Genomic DNA, 19829 nt, shown 5'->3' with positions numbered 1-19829 from the left:
TTGTCAGCCAATTTCTGAAAGGCTGAAATTGATTCATATTTCATCCCTCTGTTCATTCCTGAATGTGTTTAACTGCCCAGTCAGACAGTGTTGTGCTGGATGGGTAATTTGTGTAAATTTCAGAACTGAATGGACAAAAATACAGGTAAAACACCTTCCTCGTATGGGTTTCAGCTTTGTATTTACTTGTTTGCTGTGACTGCTATTCCTTATATTTCTGAACATGCTGTCCATCTTGATCACTATTCCAATGGCTTCAGTGCTGTAAGTGACAGTGCACATATTTCTCTCAGTATCTATTTAATTTTTTGGGGGGGAAATAGGAAGTTACCTGACCCTAAATAATTTAAAGCTCAGTTGAACTTCTTGGTTAAAGCAGCTAAATACAATTCAGTTGCGTCAAAACAAAATATGTACAAATTTATACTTTTTGCTTGAGTAGAAAAGCCTGTCCTGTGCCAGCATGCTACAGAGAAGAACCCATGCTCTTTGTGTGGAAGCAGTGATCTCTCCGCAGAGGTCTAACACCAATTAGTAAAGCTAATGCTCCCTATTTACTTTCATACCCAAAACAACCATGCACATTTTATAAGAAATTGTTTTAGCATTGCCTTGAAACATACAAAGATATTTAAGGTTTGCATTTGATCTTTACACTTGCCATTTGTGTTTGTACCAGGTGCTCCTGCTGTGGTGGTGGCAATTATCCTTGCCGTTAACAAAGATTTGTATGAGCTTCAAATAAGTAATCCATATCCAAATGGGGCAGCAGATTATTTGTAAGTACAGAAAATCTGTTTAATTTAAATATTGCGCTTATACTAGGGGTGCAAGTTTGAATACGTTTCCAGTAAAACAAAAAGTCTTATGTATATGTAGAATTTTATTGTTTTTGTTTCTTTGACTAAAGTATGATAAAGGGAATATTGATTTTGTATTTATTTTCCTTAAAGGGGTTGTAAAGGTAAAAAATGTTTTCCTAAATACCCTGTTTCCCCAAAAATAAGACCTACCCTGAAAATAAGACCTAGCGTTATTTTCCAGGAGGGCTGCAATATAAGCCCTACCCTGAAAATAAGCCCTAGTTAAAAATGCTTGTAAAATCCTATAATCCACTCTATTACAGTAGTATATAATGTACAATGTGTGTGTTTCTGTAATATAATTGCGGGGGAAGAGAGCTCCGGCGGGTAACAGAAGCTCAGAGCGGCTCTATAACAAAGGTATTTGGCACAATTATATTACAGAAACGCACACATTGTACATTATTTAATACTGTAATAGAGTGGATTATAGGATTTTACTAGCATTTTAACTCTGACAGGCAGGGAGGGAGAGGGGGAGAGAAGACATCATATTACATAGTAAGACCTACCCCGAAAATAAGCCCTACTGTGTCTTTTGTTGGCATAATTAATATAAGACCCGGGCTTATTTTTGGGGAAACACGGTAGCTTCCTTTACCTTGGTGCAGTCCTCCTTCACTTACCTCATCCTTCGATTTTGCTTTTACAGTAAATGTCCTTATTTCTTCTGAGAAATCCTCACTTCCTGTTCTTCTGTCTGTAACTCGTCACAGTAATGTGAGGCTTTCTCCCTGGTGTGGAGTGTCGTGCTCGCCCCCTCCCTTGGACTACAGGAGAGTCAGGATGCTCTCTACGTTTCAGATAGAGAAATAAGCTGTGTGTTAGTGGGTGTCCTGACTCTCCTGTAGTCCAAGGGAGGGGGCGAGCACGACACTCCACACCAGGGAGAAAGCCTTGCATTACGGTGTGGAGTTACAGACAGAAGAACAGGAAGTGAGGATTTCTCAGAAGAAATAAGGACATTTAAAAGCAAAATGGAAGGATGAGGTAAGTGAAGGAGGACTGCACTAAGGTAAAGGAAGCTATTTAGGAAAAAAATATTGTACTTTTACAACCCCTTTAACATGGTAATAATTAAAAAAAAAAAACTATTGTTATTCAGGTAAATTTTAATAAACTCAAGAAACTATGAGTTAACTTAAAGCGGATGTGCCACTAAAAAACTATATTAAAAGCCAGCAGGTACAAATACTGCAGCTGCTGACTTTTAATATAAGGACACTTACCTGTCCTGGAGTCCAGCGGTGATCGCAGCAGATGACGAGCCGATCGCTCGTCACCCTGCTGCTCCCCCCTCCATCCACGGTGAGGGAACCAGGAAGTGAAGCGCTCCGGCTTCACTGCCCGGTTCCCTACGGCGCATGCGCGAGTCGCGCTGCGCCCGCCGATTGGCTCCCGCTGTGTGCTGGGAGCCGAGTGTTCCCAGCATACAACGGGGGGGGCGACGGGAAGCGGAGGAAAAACCCGTCCTTTGCCCGTATCGTAGGGCCGGAAGTGGGTGCAAATACCTGTCTGTAGACAGGTATCTGCACCCCCCTCCCCCCTGAAAGGTGTCAAATGTGACACCGGAGGGGGGGAGGGTTCCGATCAGCGGGACTCCACTTTAGAGTGGAGATCCGCTTTAAGGCCTAAAAACTCAGGTTTTGGAGTTTGTTTGTATACAAGCAAAAAAATGCACCCAAAATAAATAACATTTTAATATGAATGAATATTTGATCTTTTCCATATCAGCAAGTTAAGGCTTTAGGCTTGTTTCATGCATTATCTGCTTTGCTGAAAAATAAATGTTGTATACTAAGTTTAATAGCCAACGCCAGGAGAAGACATTGACTATCGCTAACGGCTATGGCAGCTGCTTGAGATTATCGCAAGTGAATACAGCAGACTGGTTGTACCCAAGTTAATCGATCTATCAGCCTGCCCATTAATGCTGCTGAGATTTAACCCATCTATGGCAGGCCTTAGAAAAGTGACTATCAGTACTTGGGAGGTCAGCATTGCTGCACAGCTCAGTAAAGCAAATAGTGATGAAATAGTAACTTATTTAACAGCTAACCAAGCTAAAGCTGGCAGTACTAATTGTTTGGGGAAAACCCAATAGGCTGGTTGTACAGAAGTCGATTGATAGATCTACTTCTATACAACCAGTGTGCCCATGGATCGAAATTTGACTGGTCTCTGCTGAACCGGTCGAAATTTGATCAATCTTTGGCCACCCTTAAAGTAGATGTCCCCATCAGGTAGGTATCCAAAGACCCCCCTTCACAAGAAGAAAAGGAGGATGGAAATCCTACAGTATTGGGTAAATACTATGGGAAAGATTCTTGTATCCTGGCGTAAAACTATGCGAGCGTAACGTATCTCGTTTACGCTACGCGGCCGCAAGTTTTACGGGCAAGTGCTTGATTCACAAAGCACTTTCCTGTAAAGTTGCGGCGGCGAAGAGTAAATCCTCTGGCGCAAGCCCGCCTAATTCAAATGATCCAGGTAGGGGACGTGGATCATTTAAATTAGGCGCGTTCCCTCGCCGATCGTACTGTGCATGCGCCGTCCCTAAAATTTCCCGACGTGCATATCGCTAAATGACGTTGCAAGGACGTCATTGGTTTCGACGTTAACGTAAATGGCGTCCAGCGCCATTCACGGACTACTAACGCAAACGACGTACATTTTTATTTTTGCGACGCAGGAACGACGGCCATACTTAACATTGGTTGCCCCTCATATAGCAGGGGCAACTTTACGCATCGCAAATGCTACGGAAATGTCGTAAATTCACTGCGTCGACCGTGCGTACGTTCGGGAATCTCACGTAAATAGCTCATTTGCATAGACGACGGGGAAAACGACGTCGGAGACACCTAGCGGCGGGAAAAAAAATTGCATCTAAGATCTGACAGCGTAAGAGCCTTACGGCTGTCAGATCTAATGGATATCTATGCGTAACTGATTCTAAGAATCAGTCGCATAGATACGCCGGGCTAGATTAGGACTTACGACGGCGCAAATGGAGTTGTGCCGTCGTAAGCCTTTTGAGAATCTGGCCCTATGTTTTCCAGGCAGGGGCAGACTGACCATTCGGGCACTCGGGCTGCCGGGCACTGCCCAAGGGCTCCATGTGACCGAGGGGCCCCATCACTGTTGCCAGCCTAAGTAAAACCAGGGACAGTATGTAAAAATCTGTGCTTTTTAAAAAATCCCAGGATTTTAGCTGCCCTGCCTCTCCAGTACCTTTTCAGTGTGTGTAAAGCCTCGTACACACGGTCGGACTTCAAACAAACTTTTCCTTGGATTTTTGTCCAAAGGGAGTTGGCCGGGCACACCCATAGCATATCTACGCTTGGACTTTTCTCCAAACTTTCCTAAAACTTTCCCAAGATCACGTGGTTTTTCTGTTCTTTTCTGCTCTTTACCGCCACCCTTTGGTCAACTTCTGCTATTGTTGGTTGATTTTAACATTGGTCATGCGTATTTGTACTTTGGACAAAAATCCGATAGATTCCTGTACACACGGTCGGATTTTGCACCATCGGACTTTTGTTGCCGAAAAGTTTGTCCGTTTACAGAGCAAACTTTTGTCCGATGAGAACCGAAAAAGTTTGTCCGATGGAGCGTACACACGGTCGGATTTTTTTGCAAACTTGCTCATTTTGAAGTTTGTTGTGTGTGTCTGACCGTGTGTATGGGCCTTGTGTATTCTGTGTGTGTGTGTATACTGCGTGTCTGTATACTTTGTATGTATACTGTAGGTGTGTGTATACTGTGTGGCCCCATAATCTATTGCCCGGAGGCCCCATAATCTCCTGTTGCCCGGGGGCCCCATAATCTCCTATTGCCCGGGGGCCCCATAATCTCCTATTGCCCGGGGGCCCCATAATCTCCTATTGCCCGGGGGCCCCATAATCTCCTATTGCCCGGGGGCCCCATGAGTTGTCAGTCCACCCCTGTTTCCAAGGCATTGCATAAAATCTGGAAATATTGGGCCAGTTTTACAAAAGAGATACGACGGCGTATCTCCTGATACGCCGTCGTATCTCTGAGATACGATTGTCGTATCTATGCAGCTGATTCATAGAATCAGGTTACGCATAGCTAGCCCTAAAATCCGACAGGTGTAAGTGACTTACACCGTCAGATCTTAGGCTGCAATTCTAGGCCGGCCGCTAGGTGGCGATTCCATTGCGGTCGGCGTAGAATATGCAAATGACTAGTTACGCCGATTCACGAACGTCCGCTTTGCCCGTCGCTCTAAATTTACGTCGTTTCCGTAGAGATACGTCGCGTAAAACTAAGGTTTCCCTCTAGGTGGACTAACCAATGTTAAGTATGGCCGTCGTTCCCGCGTCAAATTTTTAAATTTCACGTTGTTTGCGTAAGTCGTCCGTAAATGGCGCTGGACGCCATTTACGTTAACGTCGAAACCAATGACGTCCTTGCGACGTCATTTAGCGCAATGCACGTCGGGAAATTTTAGGAACGGAGCATGCGCAGTACGTTCGGCGCGGGAACGCGCCTAATTTAAATGGTCCCCGCCCCATTTGAATTGGGCGGGCTTGCGCCGGGCGGATTTATGCTACGCTGCCGCAAGTTTACATGTAAGTGCTTTGTAAATTAGGCACTTACGCTGTAAACTTGCCGCGGTGTAACGTAAATGGGATACGTTACGCAGCCGCAGCGTAATGCAATTGTATGTGAATCTGGCCCATTGTGCTTACTATATTTAACTTTGTTCTTTTTCAATAATCGGCATAATTCCAGAAAAGTTTATGGCTGACCTGGTTGTCGATTAGCTAATTAGGCATTTGGTTCACTATTTCACCACTGAGCTGGTACCAGCTTTCTAATTTGTTAGATCATTTATATAAAAAAAGACAATTCTACATCTGTTTAAATTATAATTTTACATACAAAAATAGCACAAATGCCATGTGTTTCCTCTCATTTCAGCTGCTGGATGAAAAGCATTGTATACTGGATCACAGTGGTTGGATACTTTTGCGTAATATTCCTGCTGAATGTCAGCATGTTTGTGGTGGTGCTTATACAACTCTGCCGCATTAAAAAACAGAAGCAGCTAGGCTACCAGAGAAAAACCATGCTTCAAGATATTCGCAGTGTGGCCGGCATTACCTGCCTTCTTGGTATTACATGGGGTCTTGGCTTCTTTTCCTTTGGACCAGGGAAAACTGTCATCCAGTACTTGTTCGCCATCTTCAACTCACTGCAAGGTTTGTTCATCTACAATTCTTCTAGTGTCAAAACCTTGAGCCTTGCAACTAAATTCTGTATTTGAGCTGTTCTTATAAATATAAACCAATGTACCCGTGTTTCCCCGAAAATAAGACCGGGTCTTATATTAATTTTGGCCTTTTATATTGCAGCCATCCCCAAAAATAACGCTAGGTCTTATTTTCGGGGTAGGGCTTATTTTCGGGGAAACAGGGTATGTGTAATTCTGCTAAGCCAGGTTTGTGAGTCATACACGTCTGTCCACTGCAAAGACAGCATATATACTAGCAATATTACAAAAAAATTGAGAACATTTGAATGTATGCATCATTGGACTAAAGGATGGTTTTAAATACAATACTTCCTCATTAAACTCCATTTCAAACTTTCAAAAGTCCCGCTAAGACCCCTTTCACACAGGGGCATTTTTATCGTTAAAAAAAGCGCCTGTAAAGCGCCTGAAAGAAACTTCATCTGCCATCCCAATGTGAAAGCCCAAGTGCTTTCACACTAAAGCGCCTGAAAAACACCCCAGTGTGAAAGGGGTCTTAGCGTTAAAAAAAACACACCTGAAAGAAGTGCTTTCACACTGAGGCGCTGCGCTGGCAAAGCGTCAAAAAAAAAAGTCCTAAACGCAGCTTCTTTGCAGCGCTTTAGGAGCGTTAAATTCACAGCTCCTAAAGCCCCCTTCCCATTAAAACTACTCGCGGCTATAATAAAAGTAATTGAAAAAAACGGCATGCCCCCCCCCCCCCAGTGCATTACCAGTCCCTTTGATTCTGGTATGAATATTAAGGGGAACCCCAAACCAAAATGTAAAAAAAAATTGCATGGGGGTCCGCCCAAATTAAGGGGAAACCTGCGACAATTTTTTTTTTTTAAATGGCGTGGGGGTCGCCCCAAAATCCATACCAGACCTTTATCCAAGCACGCGACCTGACTTTTTTGTAAAAAACACACGAGACAGCTTGGGACAAGTCCTTTATTAAAAGGACTTGTCCCGAGTAGAGGATACAGAGAAATTACACTACACCCACCATGACAGCTCTTAAATAGCTGAGGGTAGGACCACCCATGACGTGCGCAGGTGACCCTGCCCCCCTCTGATGCAACGGCAAACACTGCAGGATTCCCCAGTGTCATGTACATATGACCCCGCCCCCCTCAGATGCAACGGGTGCAGGGTTCCCCTTAATATCCATACCAGACCTGAAGGGCCTGGTATGGAATTTGGGGGGACCCCCCACACAATTTTTTGTTATTTTGGTTTGGAGTAAAGGAATGGGGGGAACCCATGCTGTTTTTTTCAATGACTTGTATCTGTATTGCCAGGACCCAACAATTCATTATAGCCACGAGTAGTTTTAAATTACTTTTTTTCCTTTAGAAATGTCATTTTGTGCAGGGACTGTTCTAAACACGGGAAAAATGCGCCACTTTAGAGGTATACTATAGACATCTCCCAGGTACGAAATTTTAAGGAATAGTTCACTTTTATTGTTTCACTTTAAGCATTATTAAAATCACTGCTCCCGAAAAAAACGTCAGTTTTTAAAACTTTTTTTTGCATTGATACATGTCCCCTGGGGCAGGACCCAGGTCCCCAAACACTTTTTTTAACAATACCTTGCATATAAGCATTTAAAATGAGCACTTTTGATTTCTCCCATAGACTTTTAAATGGTGTTCCGCAGCTTTTTGAATTTCCCACAAACACACCAAATTGTTTGCTATTCGGCGAACAGGCGAACACCCGAGGTTCGAGTCAAACGTATGTTCGACTCAAACATCAAGCTCACCCCTAGCAGTCAGTACAGCAGCCAGGGAATTTGAAAGCTGTGACCTTCTTCCCCTTCTTTCCTTGGGAAACCCAGGCAAATTAGAGCATTGAGCGCTGGTAATTGATCGCTTTAACCAATCTGAATCATTCTGATTCATCCTGGCGTCCCTAAGAAAAAAATAAAAAGGGGGGGGGGGAAACTGCAGGTTTCAAAGCCCCAGTTGCATGGGCAGTGCAAGCTAATAATCATGCAGCAGGGATGGGAGTGCATTCAAAAAAGTTGTGAAAAGGTGAGCTTGTACTTTTAGGACTCACACAGGTTTATGAATTTAAACACCAAATATGCTAAATAACACGATATCAGCAAAAGCAGCCCCAAGGGTGGCGCCATCCGAATGGAACTTCCCCTTTATAGTGCCGTCGTACGTGTTGTACGTCACCACGCTTTGCTAGAGCATTTTTTTTTTCACGATCGTGTGTAGGCAGTGCCGTTTTAATGATCGGGTTAAAAATTACATTTTTAAGAACCCGAAAAACGGTCATGTGTACGCGGCATAATGTCACAAATGTAGGCGTATTTATGCGCGTATGTGTACGCATTTATGCGTGTATATTGCTGAGTGTAAATACGTTCTACTGGCCAGAATAGTAATTTTATTTTGACCATTTGAACACATTTACACTCATATGTGCACATTTATGCACTTTTATTATCGTACACTCAGAAATTATGCTTGCAAGCTCCATTCCAGATGCAGCTTTGGTGCTTTTTTTTCTTTTATGCCTCTAAACACTGCTCTTAAAACATACATGTATGTGCAAAAGTGCTTGGCTACATAGCCTAACATAGAACTGCGTTTAGAGACAAAAAATATGCTTTATGTTGGTAAAAGCAGCAATTTTTTATGCCCACGTGAATGAGACATTAGTCATTTAGGGCCAGATTCACGTAGAAACGCGGTGGCGTAACGTATCCTAGATAGGTTACACCGCCGCAATTTTTCATCGCAAGTGCCTGATTCACCAAGCACTTGCGATGAAAAGGCGCAAGGCGGGCCAATTCAAATGGGCGTGTTCCATTTAAATAAGGCGCGCTCCCGCACCGGACCTACTGCGCATGCTCCGTTTCCTAACTCCCGCCGTGCTTCGCTCGCCGTGACTTCATTTTTTTGAACGGCGACGCGCGTAGCGTACTTCCGTATTCCCGGACGGCTTACGCAAACGACGTTAAATATTAAATTTCGACGCAGGAACGACGGCCATACTTTACAATACACTTGCTGACTAAAGTTAGGGCACCAAAAAAAAACGACTAACTTTGCGACGGAAAACTTGACTAGCGGCGACGTAGCGAACGCGAAAAACCGTCATGGATCCGCCGTAACTCCTAATTTGCATACCCGACGCTGGTTTACGACGCAAACTCTCCCCAGCGGCGGCCGCGGTACTGCATCCTAAGATCCGACAGTGTAAAACAATTACACCTGTCGGATCTTATGGATATCTATGCGTAACTGATTCTATGAATCAGTCGCATAGATAGAAACAGAGATACGACGGAGTATCAGGAGATACACCGTCGTATCTCTTTTGTGAATCTGGCCCTTATAGCCTCTAAATCTAAAACTAATAACCGGTCTATTAGAGAAAGACAGATCAAATGCATTTGTCTTGAAAACATATTCTTTAACACTATAGCTCTTGTTACCCCCTAGAAACTATTAAACCATATAATTCCGATATCATATCTTTCTCAGGTTTCTTTATATTTTTCTTCTACTGTGTGGCAAAGGAAAATGTCCGAAAACAATGGCGACGATATCTTTGCTGTGGAAAGCTCAGACTGGCTGAAAACTCTGGTAAGGTTTTAACTGATTGAAATACATAAGCCTCAACTCCAGACTTTTTTTTTTTAGATAGAGCAGGGCTGGCTAGAGCTGTTTTCATTGCTGTATCTGTCTACAGAACAGGAAGTGGGCTTAAAAATTCCCTGATGGTGACACAGGCAAATAAAAATAATGTTTGTTTTTTTCAGAGAAATTTAAAAAGTTAGGACCTGTCTCAGTTTTTGACTCCTTAAATGTAATCATTGAGGAAATCCCCCCCTACATTCTTTCCAGGTGATTGGGGGTAAGACCAAATAGGAAGTGAAAGAAATCGCTCCAGATAGCATTTCAAATCCAACAGGGGTCTAAGCCTTCATCACTACGATTAAAGATTAAAAAAAAAAGGTTAGGCTGGAGTTTTCCTTCAACAATATCACAATGAAAGAATATTCAATTACAATGTTTGAACATCTAGAGGGAATTAAACATGGATTTGTTGACTTTAAAGCTGAACTCCAAACACAAAAACATTAATATACATTTGATTCCTCAATAGCCCCAAAGGATACAAATTCCATATGTGTGCACAAATGTCTTTGCAAACCAAGGTATTACCTTGTAAAAATAGCAGTGATATCATCACTGTGCTGTACATAGCCTGTGTACAGAGAGAGGAGTGCTATGAGAGAGGCCTAGCAGGAGAGAAATAACAGGAAGGTGAGAGGAGTGTAGGATAGGTATGTGAGGGGGTCTGTGGTTAGAATATATATATATATATATATACAGTCATGCTCATAAGTTTACATACCCTGGCAGAATTTATGATTTCTTGGCCATTTTTCAGAGAATATGGATGATAACACAAAAACATTTCTTTCACTCGTGGTTAGTGTTTGGCTGAAGCCATTTATTATCAATCAACTGTGTTTACTCTTTTTAGATCATAATGACAACAGAAACGACCCAAATGACCCTGATCAAAAGTTTACATACCCCAGTTCTTAAAGCGGTGGTTCACGCTAAGTGACACGATTTTACCATCGAGACAGGCATTGTAGCGCGAGCTACAGTATGCCTGTCCCGATTTTTTTACCCCCGTACTCACTGTGTACTCGTACATTATAGATTTCGGCTCCCGCGGGGAATGGGCGTGCCTATGGAGAGGGAGGATGATTGACGGCCGGCCCTGGCACGTCACTCTCCCCGAAGACAGCCGGAGTAGGTCTCGGCTCTTCACGGCGCCTGCGCAGGCGCCGTGAAGAGCCAAGCCTATTTCGGCTATTTCCGGAGAAGCGTGACGCGCCAGAGCCGGCCGTCAATCATCCTCCGTCTCCATAGGCACGCCCATTCCCCGAGGGGAGTCGGTATCTTCGATGTACGAGTACACGGTGAGTACGGGGATAAAAAAATCGGGACAGGCATACTGTAGCTCGCGCTACAATGCCTGATTTTATGGTAGAAGAAATTTTTTTTTTTTTGGGGGTTTATAGGGTGAACCCCCGCTTTAATTACGTGTATTGCCTCCTTTCACCTTAATGACAGCTTAAAGTCTTTTGTGGTATTTGTGGATGAGGTTTTTTATCTTTTCAGCTGCCCATTCCTCTTGGCAAAAAGTCTCCAGTTCCTGTAAATTCTTGGGCTGTCTTGCATGAACTGCACGTTTGAGATCTCCCCAGAGTGTCTCAATGATATTGAGGTCAGGAGACTGAGATGGCCACTCCAGAACCTTCACTTTATTCTGTTGTAGCCAATGACAGGTCGACTTGGCCTTGTGTTTTGGTTTATTGTCATGTTGGAATGTCCAAGTACGTCCCACGGGCAGCTTCCTGGTTGATGAATGCAAATGTTCCTCAAGTATTTTTTGATAACATACTGCATTCACCTTTCCATCCATTTTGACCATCATTTGTAGCTCACACATCCCCAAAACATCAGCGACCCACCTCCGTGCTCCACAGTAATAATGGTGTACCTTTCATCATAGGCTTTGTTGACTCCTCTCCAAATGTAGAGTTTATGATTGTGGCCAAAAAGCTAAATTTTGGTCTCATCACTCCAAATAACTTTGTGCCAGAAGGTTTAAGGCTTGTCTCTGTGCTGTTTCACCTGAAGCTATTTGTGGGTTTGTCTTTGCATCCCGAACAATTTTCCTGGCAGTTGTGGCTGAAATTTTAGTTGGTCTACCTGACCGTGATTTGGTTTCAACAGAACCCCTCATTTTCTACTTCTTGATTAGAGTTTGAACACTGCTGATTGGCATTCTCAATTCCTTGGATATCTTTTCATAGCCCTTTCCTGTTTTATACAATTCAACTACCTTTTCCTGCTCATCCTTTGACAATTCTTTGGCTTTCCCCATGACTCAGAATCCAGAAACATCAGTGCAGCACTGACTGAAAGATGCAAGGGTCTGTCAGGAGTCCAGAAACCCATTGACCTTTAATACACACAAACTAATTACAAGCAAACAGATCACAGGTGAGGATGGTTAACTTTAATAGCCATTCAAACCCCTTTGTGTCACCTTGTGTGCATGTTATCAGGCCTAAATCACAAGGCTATTTAAACTTTTGCTCAAGGTCATTTGGGTAGTTTCTGTTGCCATTATGATTTAAAAAGAGTAAACTTAGTTGATTGATAATAAATGGCTTCCGCCAAACAATAACCATGAGTGAAAGAAATGTTTTTGTGTTATCATTCATATTCTTAAGAAAAATTACCAAGACATCATAAATTCTGCCCGGGTATGTAAACCTATGAGCACAACTGTATATATACAGATGGGTAAAACCTTGTGAGCTGCCAAAACTACAAAAATACTATCAACTAGACTAAAAACTAAAAACACCTGCCTGCACTTCCCACACTTCCCCACAATGTGAAAAAAACGTTAGTATATATATATACTGTGCCGCGCTACTAGTACTTAACAATTAATAAAACCGGTGCTATAAAACAATGTAATTCAAATGCGTAACATATAAACGGCGTCCATCTGCGGCCTCGTCGGGTCCGGCGTCCTTCTGCGGCTTCGGGTGTCCTCTTCGGCGGGTCCGGCGTCCATCTTCGGCGGGTCCGGTGTCCATCTTCAGCGGGTCCGGTGTCCATCTTCGGCGGGTCCGGTGTCCATCTTCGGCGGGTCCGGCGTCCATCTTCGGCGGGTCCGGCGTCCATCTTCGGCGGCGTCCTCCCGCTCGTTTCCCGCCACGACTTTGAATACTGCGCCCGCATATAGCGAGCGCAGTACACTCGTGAATCTTCGGTATATAAAATTAAGATAAAAAAAGTCCATAAGTATAACATAAATTAAGTGAAAAGGTGTCTTCATGCAGTGTGCACTCCTCCCCCACCGGGTGTACCCTCACCTCAAGGGTTTAGAAAATAAGCCTATAATTGTTATGAGCGGTTGGCCGGGATCATCCTTATGCCTCCTATTAGAAATACTGGCTGATGTATGCTGATGCTCCACACCAGTCACCTCCTGCTCCTGATAATAGCCCAGCTTTAAAAGGGTACCAATTTCTCCTGATCACTTTCACCAAGCCTCTTCACATATACCACGTAGGGAAAATGATAGAGGCATACAATAGTTTGATACTGTCTAAGAAATGTTTAATCTTTAAAAACGCTCAATATACACTCAACTGACATTTACATAGTCAAAACATCTCTTGTAAAGTGCTGTAGTACTGAGGGGGGGATAGCGTCACCTGAATCTCGGATCTGCAGCCCCAGGTTCATGGCGTTTAATACAATCCTATGCCTCCTCTCCAGACCAATTCCTGTTTCCTACACGTCAGACAATCAGGCTTCTCCTACAGGTTTCGTCACAGATCTTGTGACTTCCTCTGGGACTGTATATATACACACATTTATTAAATAGTTTTCATATAATTTCATATAATTTTACAAAATTTCCTTGGAAAAATTTTTTGGGGTAACATAAGCCTTTTGTATTTACTGCATTTAGACTGGAGTAAAACAGCAACAAACAAACTAAAGAAACAAACTTCCAAGCAGGGAGTGTCCAGTAGTTCCAGCAACTCCATTCAGTCAACAAGTAACTCAAACTCAACGACTTTGCTAGTATCCAATGAATACTCAATGCACCCCAATGGCAATGGTAAGTCATACTATACTTTTTTTGGTTGTAACGCTTACCCCAGCAGGAACCGCTAGATATGCTGGGTTCTTTGTTTTGTTTTGCCACAACTGTTTAAGCTGCTCAGACCCCACTCACACACAAGTGTAACGTAAACATTTGTATGCTAAAACTCTATAACAATGCACAGAAAACAGGCCACAAGCAACTGTATAGTAGACTGAAAGGAAGTATTAAGGAAATGCAGTAAACAATGCATGATTTAATAAATAGGCAATCGAACAGGCTTAAAGATGCTGTACTAGTTAAAATGAGCGCTGATCCTTAAGCTGGCAATCAGTTGAACTGTAGTGATGCTATCCCAAATTTGTAACTGGTGTAAACGGGGTAAAAGTATTGGCATCAATTAATCCAGAAATAAAGGCCCTCGTGTGTGCACACTACGCATACAGCTCCGGGTGGATGTATACATTCTTGACAAAAGGGTACTCCTGGAGGTGTCTACAAGTACCTGGCACCAAATCGTCAATAGAAGCCGGCTGTCGTTGAGGCCCTTCTGTAAGATGGTGCCTGTGTAGCTATCCCTTTAAGAGTGTGCAATGCATGGCTGATAGCCCTGTGAACAAAACAAGCAGTCTTTAGTGCATTAACTGTGTTAATTTTGAGATAAGCACAGATGGTTCAGCTCACCCCTCCTGGAACACAGGAATCTGGTATAGATCACTTTGTGTTCTACTATCCCTGAAGACTCAGTCCTCATAATCAGGTCCTCTAAATCAAGTCCTCACTGATCAGGTCCTTCCTGAGGTAGGCACACACAGCTACAAGTCTAGCCAGTTCTGGTCCCAAATTACAGCGACTCTCTGTGGCTCAGTTTGTCGCTCTGGTCCTCAAAGGCTCTGTCCTCTGACTCTACGGATACAGCAAGTATGCCCAGCTCCAGTCCCCACACACCAGGCTCTACTCTCTGTTTAGGCATGCACAGAAACAGGTTCACATGCACAGGTTTCCCTGCATGTTGTGCCTGAATTTCCTGTAATTATCCAAAAAATTGTGGGCCTTATGCCGCGTACACACAACCGTTTTTCATGATGAGAAAAATGCCATTTTTTAAAAAGGTCGTTAAAAACGATCGTGTGTAGGCTCCAGAGCATTTTTCTTGACGAGAAAAATGGGCATTAAAAATTTAGAACCTGCTCTATTTTTTCTCAACGTTTTTCACGTCGTCCTTTTTCTCGTCGTGAAAAACGGTTGTGTGTATGACTGGGAAAAAAACGCGCATGCTCAGAAGCAAGTTATGAGAAGGGAAATTTGCATAATCAGCCCAAAGGGTGGCGCCATTCTAATGGAACTTCCCCTTTATAGTGCTGTCGTACGTGTTGTACGTCACCGCGCTTTGCTCGAGCATTTTTTATCACGATCGTGTGTATGCAAGGCAGGCTTGAGAGGAATCACATAGAGAAAAACATAGTTTTTTTCCATGACATTGTGTGTATGCGGCATTAGAATCTGCAACCCCATTAGCTTCTATTTTACAGTGGCCCCTCTGCGCTACATTTTCTCGAATCCATTGCAGAAGGCACAACCTGGTGGGGGGGGGGGGGCAGAATGCTCACACACACACACAATCGCCTGTACAGAGCCAGCTGTGGAGGGGAGGGGGTGGGCTGAGGAAGGGGGGGTTGAGTAGGGGATTGAGTACATATCTAATCCAGCCGGTAGACCGGCTTTGCGTTTATGAATATGGTATAATGTCTTAAAATTAGAGTAACAGGGAGACCTGTGAATTGTGGACAAATACACAGTCATCTCTCCCTTGTGCAGTAAAATAATTCCAAATCCCTCTTCATTATCCACTTTGGTTACATGTTGGTTCTCTTACTAGGGTGCCACTTGAAACTGCCAACTTACAATGGCATTCGCTGTCCCATTTGTGTTCTGTGTTTGCTGCCCCTTTGAAATATCAAAACACTGATAAAACAATCCTTTTTATATAATTACATTTTAAATAACCCCCTAAAAACAGATAATTTTAGGACCTCATCATATGTTCTCTGCAAAAAAAAGAGGAAGAGAATACAAGCAGAGAACCTCACTTGTCTACTCAACCTGAGCATCACTCTCCCAGGCCCCCATTAATAGAGACCATGGGGTAGATCCACAAAGAAATTATGCCGGCGTATCTATTGATACGCCAGCGTAATTTCAAAATTCCTGTGTCGTATCTTTGTTTTGAATCCTCAAAACAAGATACGACGGCATCTCGGCTAGATCCGACTTCGGATCTAAGATGCAATTTTTCGGCGGCCGCTAGGTGGCGTTCCTGTCGAAATCCGCGTTGAGGATGCAAATGAGCTATTTACGGCGATCCACGAACGTACGTCGGCCCGTCACTTTTTTTCCGTCGTTTGCGTTTGGCTTTTTCCAGCGTATAGTTAAATCTGCTATACTGAGGCGTACTCAATGTTAAGTATGGCTGTCCTTCCCGTGTACAATTTTGAATTTTTTTACGTTGTTTGTGTAAGTCGTTTGCGAATAGGAATTTGCGTAGAATGGCGTCACTGTCGTAAGCATTGGCGGGTTCCGGTTTAATTTTGAGCATGCGCACTAAGATACCCCCAGGGACGGCGCATGGGCAGTTAAAAAAAAACTTTGTTTACTTCGGGTCACAACGTATTAACATAAAACACGCCCCCATCACAGCCATTTGAATTAGGCGCCCTTACGCCGCGAGAGATACACTACGCCACCGTAACTTATGGCGTGGATTCGTTGTGGATTCAAACCAAAACAAAGTAAGTTACAGCGGCGTAGTGTATCTTAGATACGCTGCGCCCGGTGCAGATCTTTGTGGATCTGCCCCCATGTGACTACTTTTTTGTGATCCATTGAGCCCCTGAAACTGATCCATTATGTTGCCTTGGTAAACGTTTCTTAAATACTGTATCCATTGCTAGATTATAATTTGGTTTTGTAAGACACAAAGGGGTCCATTTATACATTTTTTAACACACAATTGACACAACTTTCCCCAAAGATTCCCTGATTTTTCTAATGTGATTTAATTGCTAAAATGTTTGGATCTTGGATGAAGGATGTGTAAATCCTGAATGAAAACATTTATAAAGACCTCTAAAAGTTTGGTATTTTCACAAGCATACATTTTATCATTAAAGGGAATGTTTTCAAAGAACGAAATGGAGTTACCTTCATGCATCAGAATGGAGAAGTCCAACTGCAGGAGTTTCCAGGAAGACCAGCCACCAGGAATGGAGATGACCAGAGAAATTCTATGAGAAGGACTAACCGTGGCAGCGTGCATTTTGTTGATCAAATCTAGATTTACTTAACTCCTATGACTTGAAATTGTATTTCTCCATGTGTGAGAAACATTGGCTGTCCTATTTCTACATTCATTGAACGTAGCTGCCTTGGACTATCAAGAACAGCTGAAATTCACTCTTTTTGGACAGGACAGTCGCTCCTATTTTTTTTTTAAGTGTCCTTGGAGTTAGCCAAGGTGGACAGAAGACATGGACATAATAATTTGTGTCTGTGTTGCTTTTCTGATGCATTGCTCAACCCATAATATTCTCCTTTACTGTTTATATATATATATATATATATATTTAATTTATATATTTGTCAGTTTTATTATAGATGTACAGTTTCATGTTGAAAACTAGATCTGTCAGATGTATGAAATAGCCAAAAGTTTCTAATTCAACTGCAGATTTCTTAAAAACTCAGTTACTCTGGAAACAGGTGCATGTTCTCCCTTGGCGGTCATTTACATGTTGCAATTGACATAGCATGGTGTATTCTTCTTGTGTTGTAATTATAACAGCTGCTTTAAATCTGCCCGTCATTTTAAAAAGAAAATCAAAATATGCAGAGGAAACCTGATTCATCATGAAAATGATTATCTAGGGGGAATGTACACTTGCTTTCTAAAGTGACTACTTACCTGAAAACAAGAGACAATTAATCTGGGTAGCAATATCCTTTGAAGCAGGCCTTCTACAAAAAAAGTCGATGACAGCATTGCACACCCTGGGAAAAAAATATATATATATATAAAAAAAAAATAGAAAACTTTACCTTGGGATTCAGCTACTGCTGTTTTAGGGAGACACCGGTGAATTGATTGTGGGTCACCATTGAATAACAGGAGAGCTCAGTGCTCCAGATCCCACAAGAATGTACTCCTTCATTGTGATGGAGCAAATTTTTCTGGGATTTTTCTTTAGCAGAAGCTTCATAATATTAAGTGATGATATGTAGGCCTTGTTAATTTTTTTCTTAATACTTGCAATCAAGTACTTGATTGAAGTGATCGGGTAAAACAAAAAGCAACACTGCCACCTCCCAGAAAGTTTGATAACTTTTTACATAAATGGTTATCAGTGATTTGGGAGTTAGATGCGTAAAAAAATATTGGTACGATAATAAAGATGCAAGGTCTTTGTTAGGGATATTGTGTGCAAAAAACACAAACCGTATTTGCATATTTGCACATATAAATGTTAGGCTAATATCTGGTACATATTTGCACTCTACATTGTCAGCAATAGCACCACATTCCTAAAAAAACATTGTATACCTTTATAATGTTTTTATCTAAGCAACATTTAAGGAAAGCACTATTCAGTCAATAGGAATAACGTTTTATGATTTTAGCTTTGCCTGAGCCTGCTAGGGGTATGTAACAGATAGATACCATAGATAATAATGGGATATTAACTTAAAGGCTAATTGCATTTTTTTACACATTTTTGTCTTTAATATTCTGGTCCAATGCAGTAAAATTATCAACTTTGTAATCTATTGGTTTATCACTGTTATACAGGGACTTAAAGTTTCTACTGGGGCCGGTTGAGAGTCTTGGAATTTTGAATGTTGCCTCGTGGAAACTGTAAAAACATTATAATGTGTTATCTGTGATTGTCAGCTTCCCCAATGATCCCTCATGAGGTCTGAGATATGCATACTTATGCCGCGTACACACGATCGGTTAAACCGATGAGAATGGTCTGATGTACCTTTTTTATCGGTCCAAACCGATCATGTGTGGGTGCCATCGGTTATTTAACCATCGGTTAAAAAAAAGTCAACTTGTTTTAAATTTAACCGATGGATTCCTAACCGATGGGAAAAAAACGCTCGTTAGTAGGCACAACCATCGGTTAAAAATCCAAGCATGCTCAGAATCAAGTCGACGCATGCTTCATTTTTTCAGCACGTCATTGTGTTTTACATCACCGCGTTCTGACACGATCTTTTTTGTTCAACCGATGGTGTGTAGGCGCGACGGACCATCAGTCAGCTTCATCGGTTAACCGTTGAAAACGGTCCATCGGTCCGGTCTCATCGGATGGACTGATCGCGTGTACGCGGCATAAGATTTGTCCAAGATGGACCGGTAAAATAACTGTATGCAATAAAAGGATACTTGATGTTCAGCTTTAACAATCCATATTGAACTGTTAGTTCAATTATGGAATCACTGCCTTCTGATCCTGCGTAGTGTATCTACCCATTTTTATTTAGCTCTCTGGAAAAATAAATTGAGTATATTAATAATTTCCCTTTGGGATTAATAAAGTATTCTGAATCGGAGTCAGAATATTTCAACCTGTGATGTCATTCTCAAGCCACTGATTTCACTGCTATACCTTCCTTCTGTTGCATGGGACTACATGTTCCATGATTCTTGGCAATTTATTCCTGTCCTTGGGCAGAATCATGAGTAGTTTGGGAAGCAGAGCTGGTAATTGAGCAGTTGGCTTATTATAATCCTGCCCACATGACTCTGCACAATAACAGAATTATCACAGGGGAAAGTGAGGGTACATTTCCCCCTGAGAATAAAGAGTGGGCAATTGTGACCCGTCCTCAGTATGAATGAATTTGCTTTTGCAGAATGCACAAAGGAAACATACATTATTACCAAAAAATTGTTAGATGCTCATTTTTGACCAGAGTAGGGTTTTAACTGTTGACGACTGATCCTAATACTTACAAAT

The 19829-nt window shown here is 42.3% G+C and overlaps 1 protein-coding gene across 2 annotated transcripts in view; it reads left to right on the top strand.

Moving 5' to 3' along the window:
• Positions 1-17874, top strand: part of ADGRG2 (adhesion G protein-coupled receptor G2) — a 216903-nt gene extending 199029 nt beyond the window's left edge. For both annotated transcript variants that reach the window (XM_040338220.1, XM_040338219.1), the window contains 5 exons: positions 680-779; positions 5814-6094; positions 9633-9734; positions 13672-13824; positions 16980-17874. In XM_040338220.1, the coding sequence (XP_040194154.1) occupies positions 680-779; positions 5814-6094; positions 9633-9734; positions 13672-13824; positions 16980-17143 (800 nt within the window). In that variant the 3' untranslated portion in view covers positions 17144-17874. The remainder of the gene's footprint in view (positions 1-679; positions 780-5813; positions 6095-9632; positions 9735-13671; positions 13825-16979) is intronic.
• Positions 17875-19829: the final 1955 nt, after the last annotated feature.

This window comes from Rana temporaria, chromosome 2 (assembly GCF_905171775.1).
Source record: "Rana temporaria chromosome 2, aRanTem1.1, whole genome shotgun sequence".
In the NCBI taxonomy this organism is placed as follows: Eukaryota; Metazoa; Chordata; class Amphibia; order Anura; family Ranidae; genus Rana; species Rana temporaria.
The sequence above is the reverse complement of the archived record's forward strand: the minus strand, read 5'-3'. Positions and strand labels throughout refer to the sequence as shown.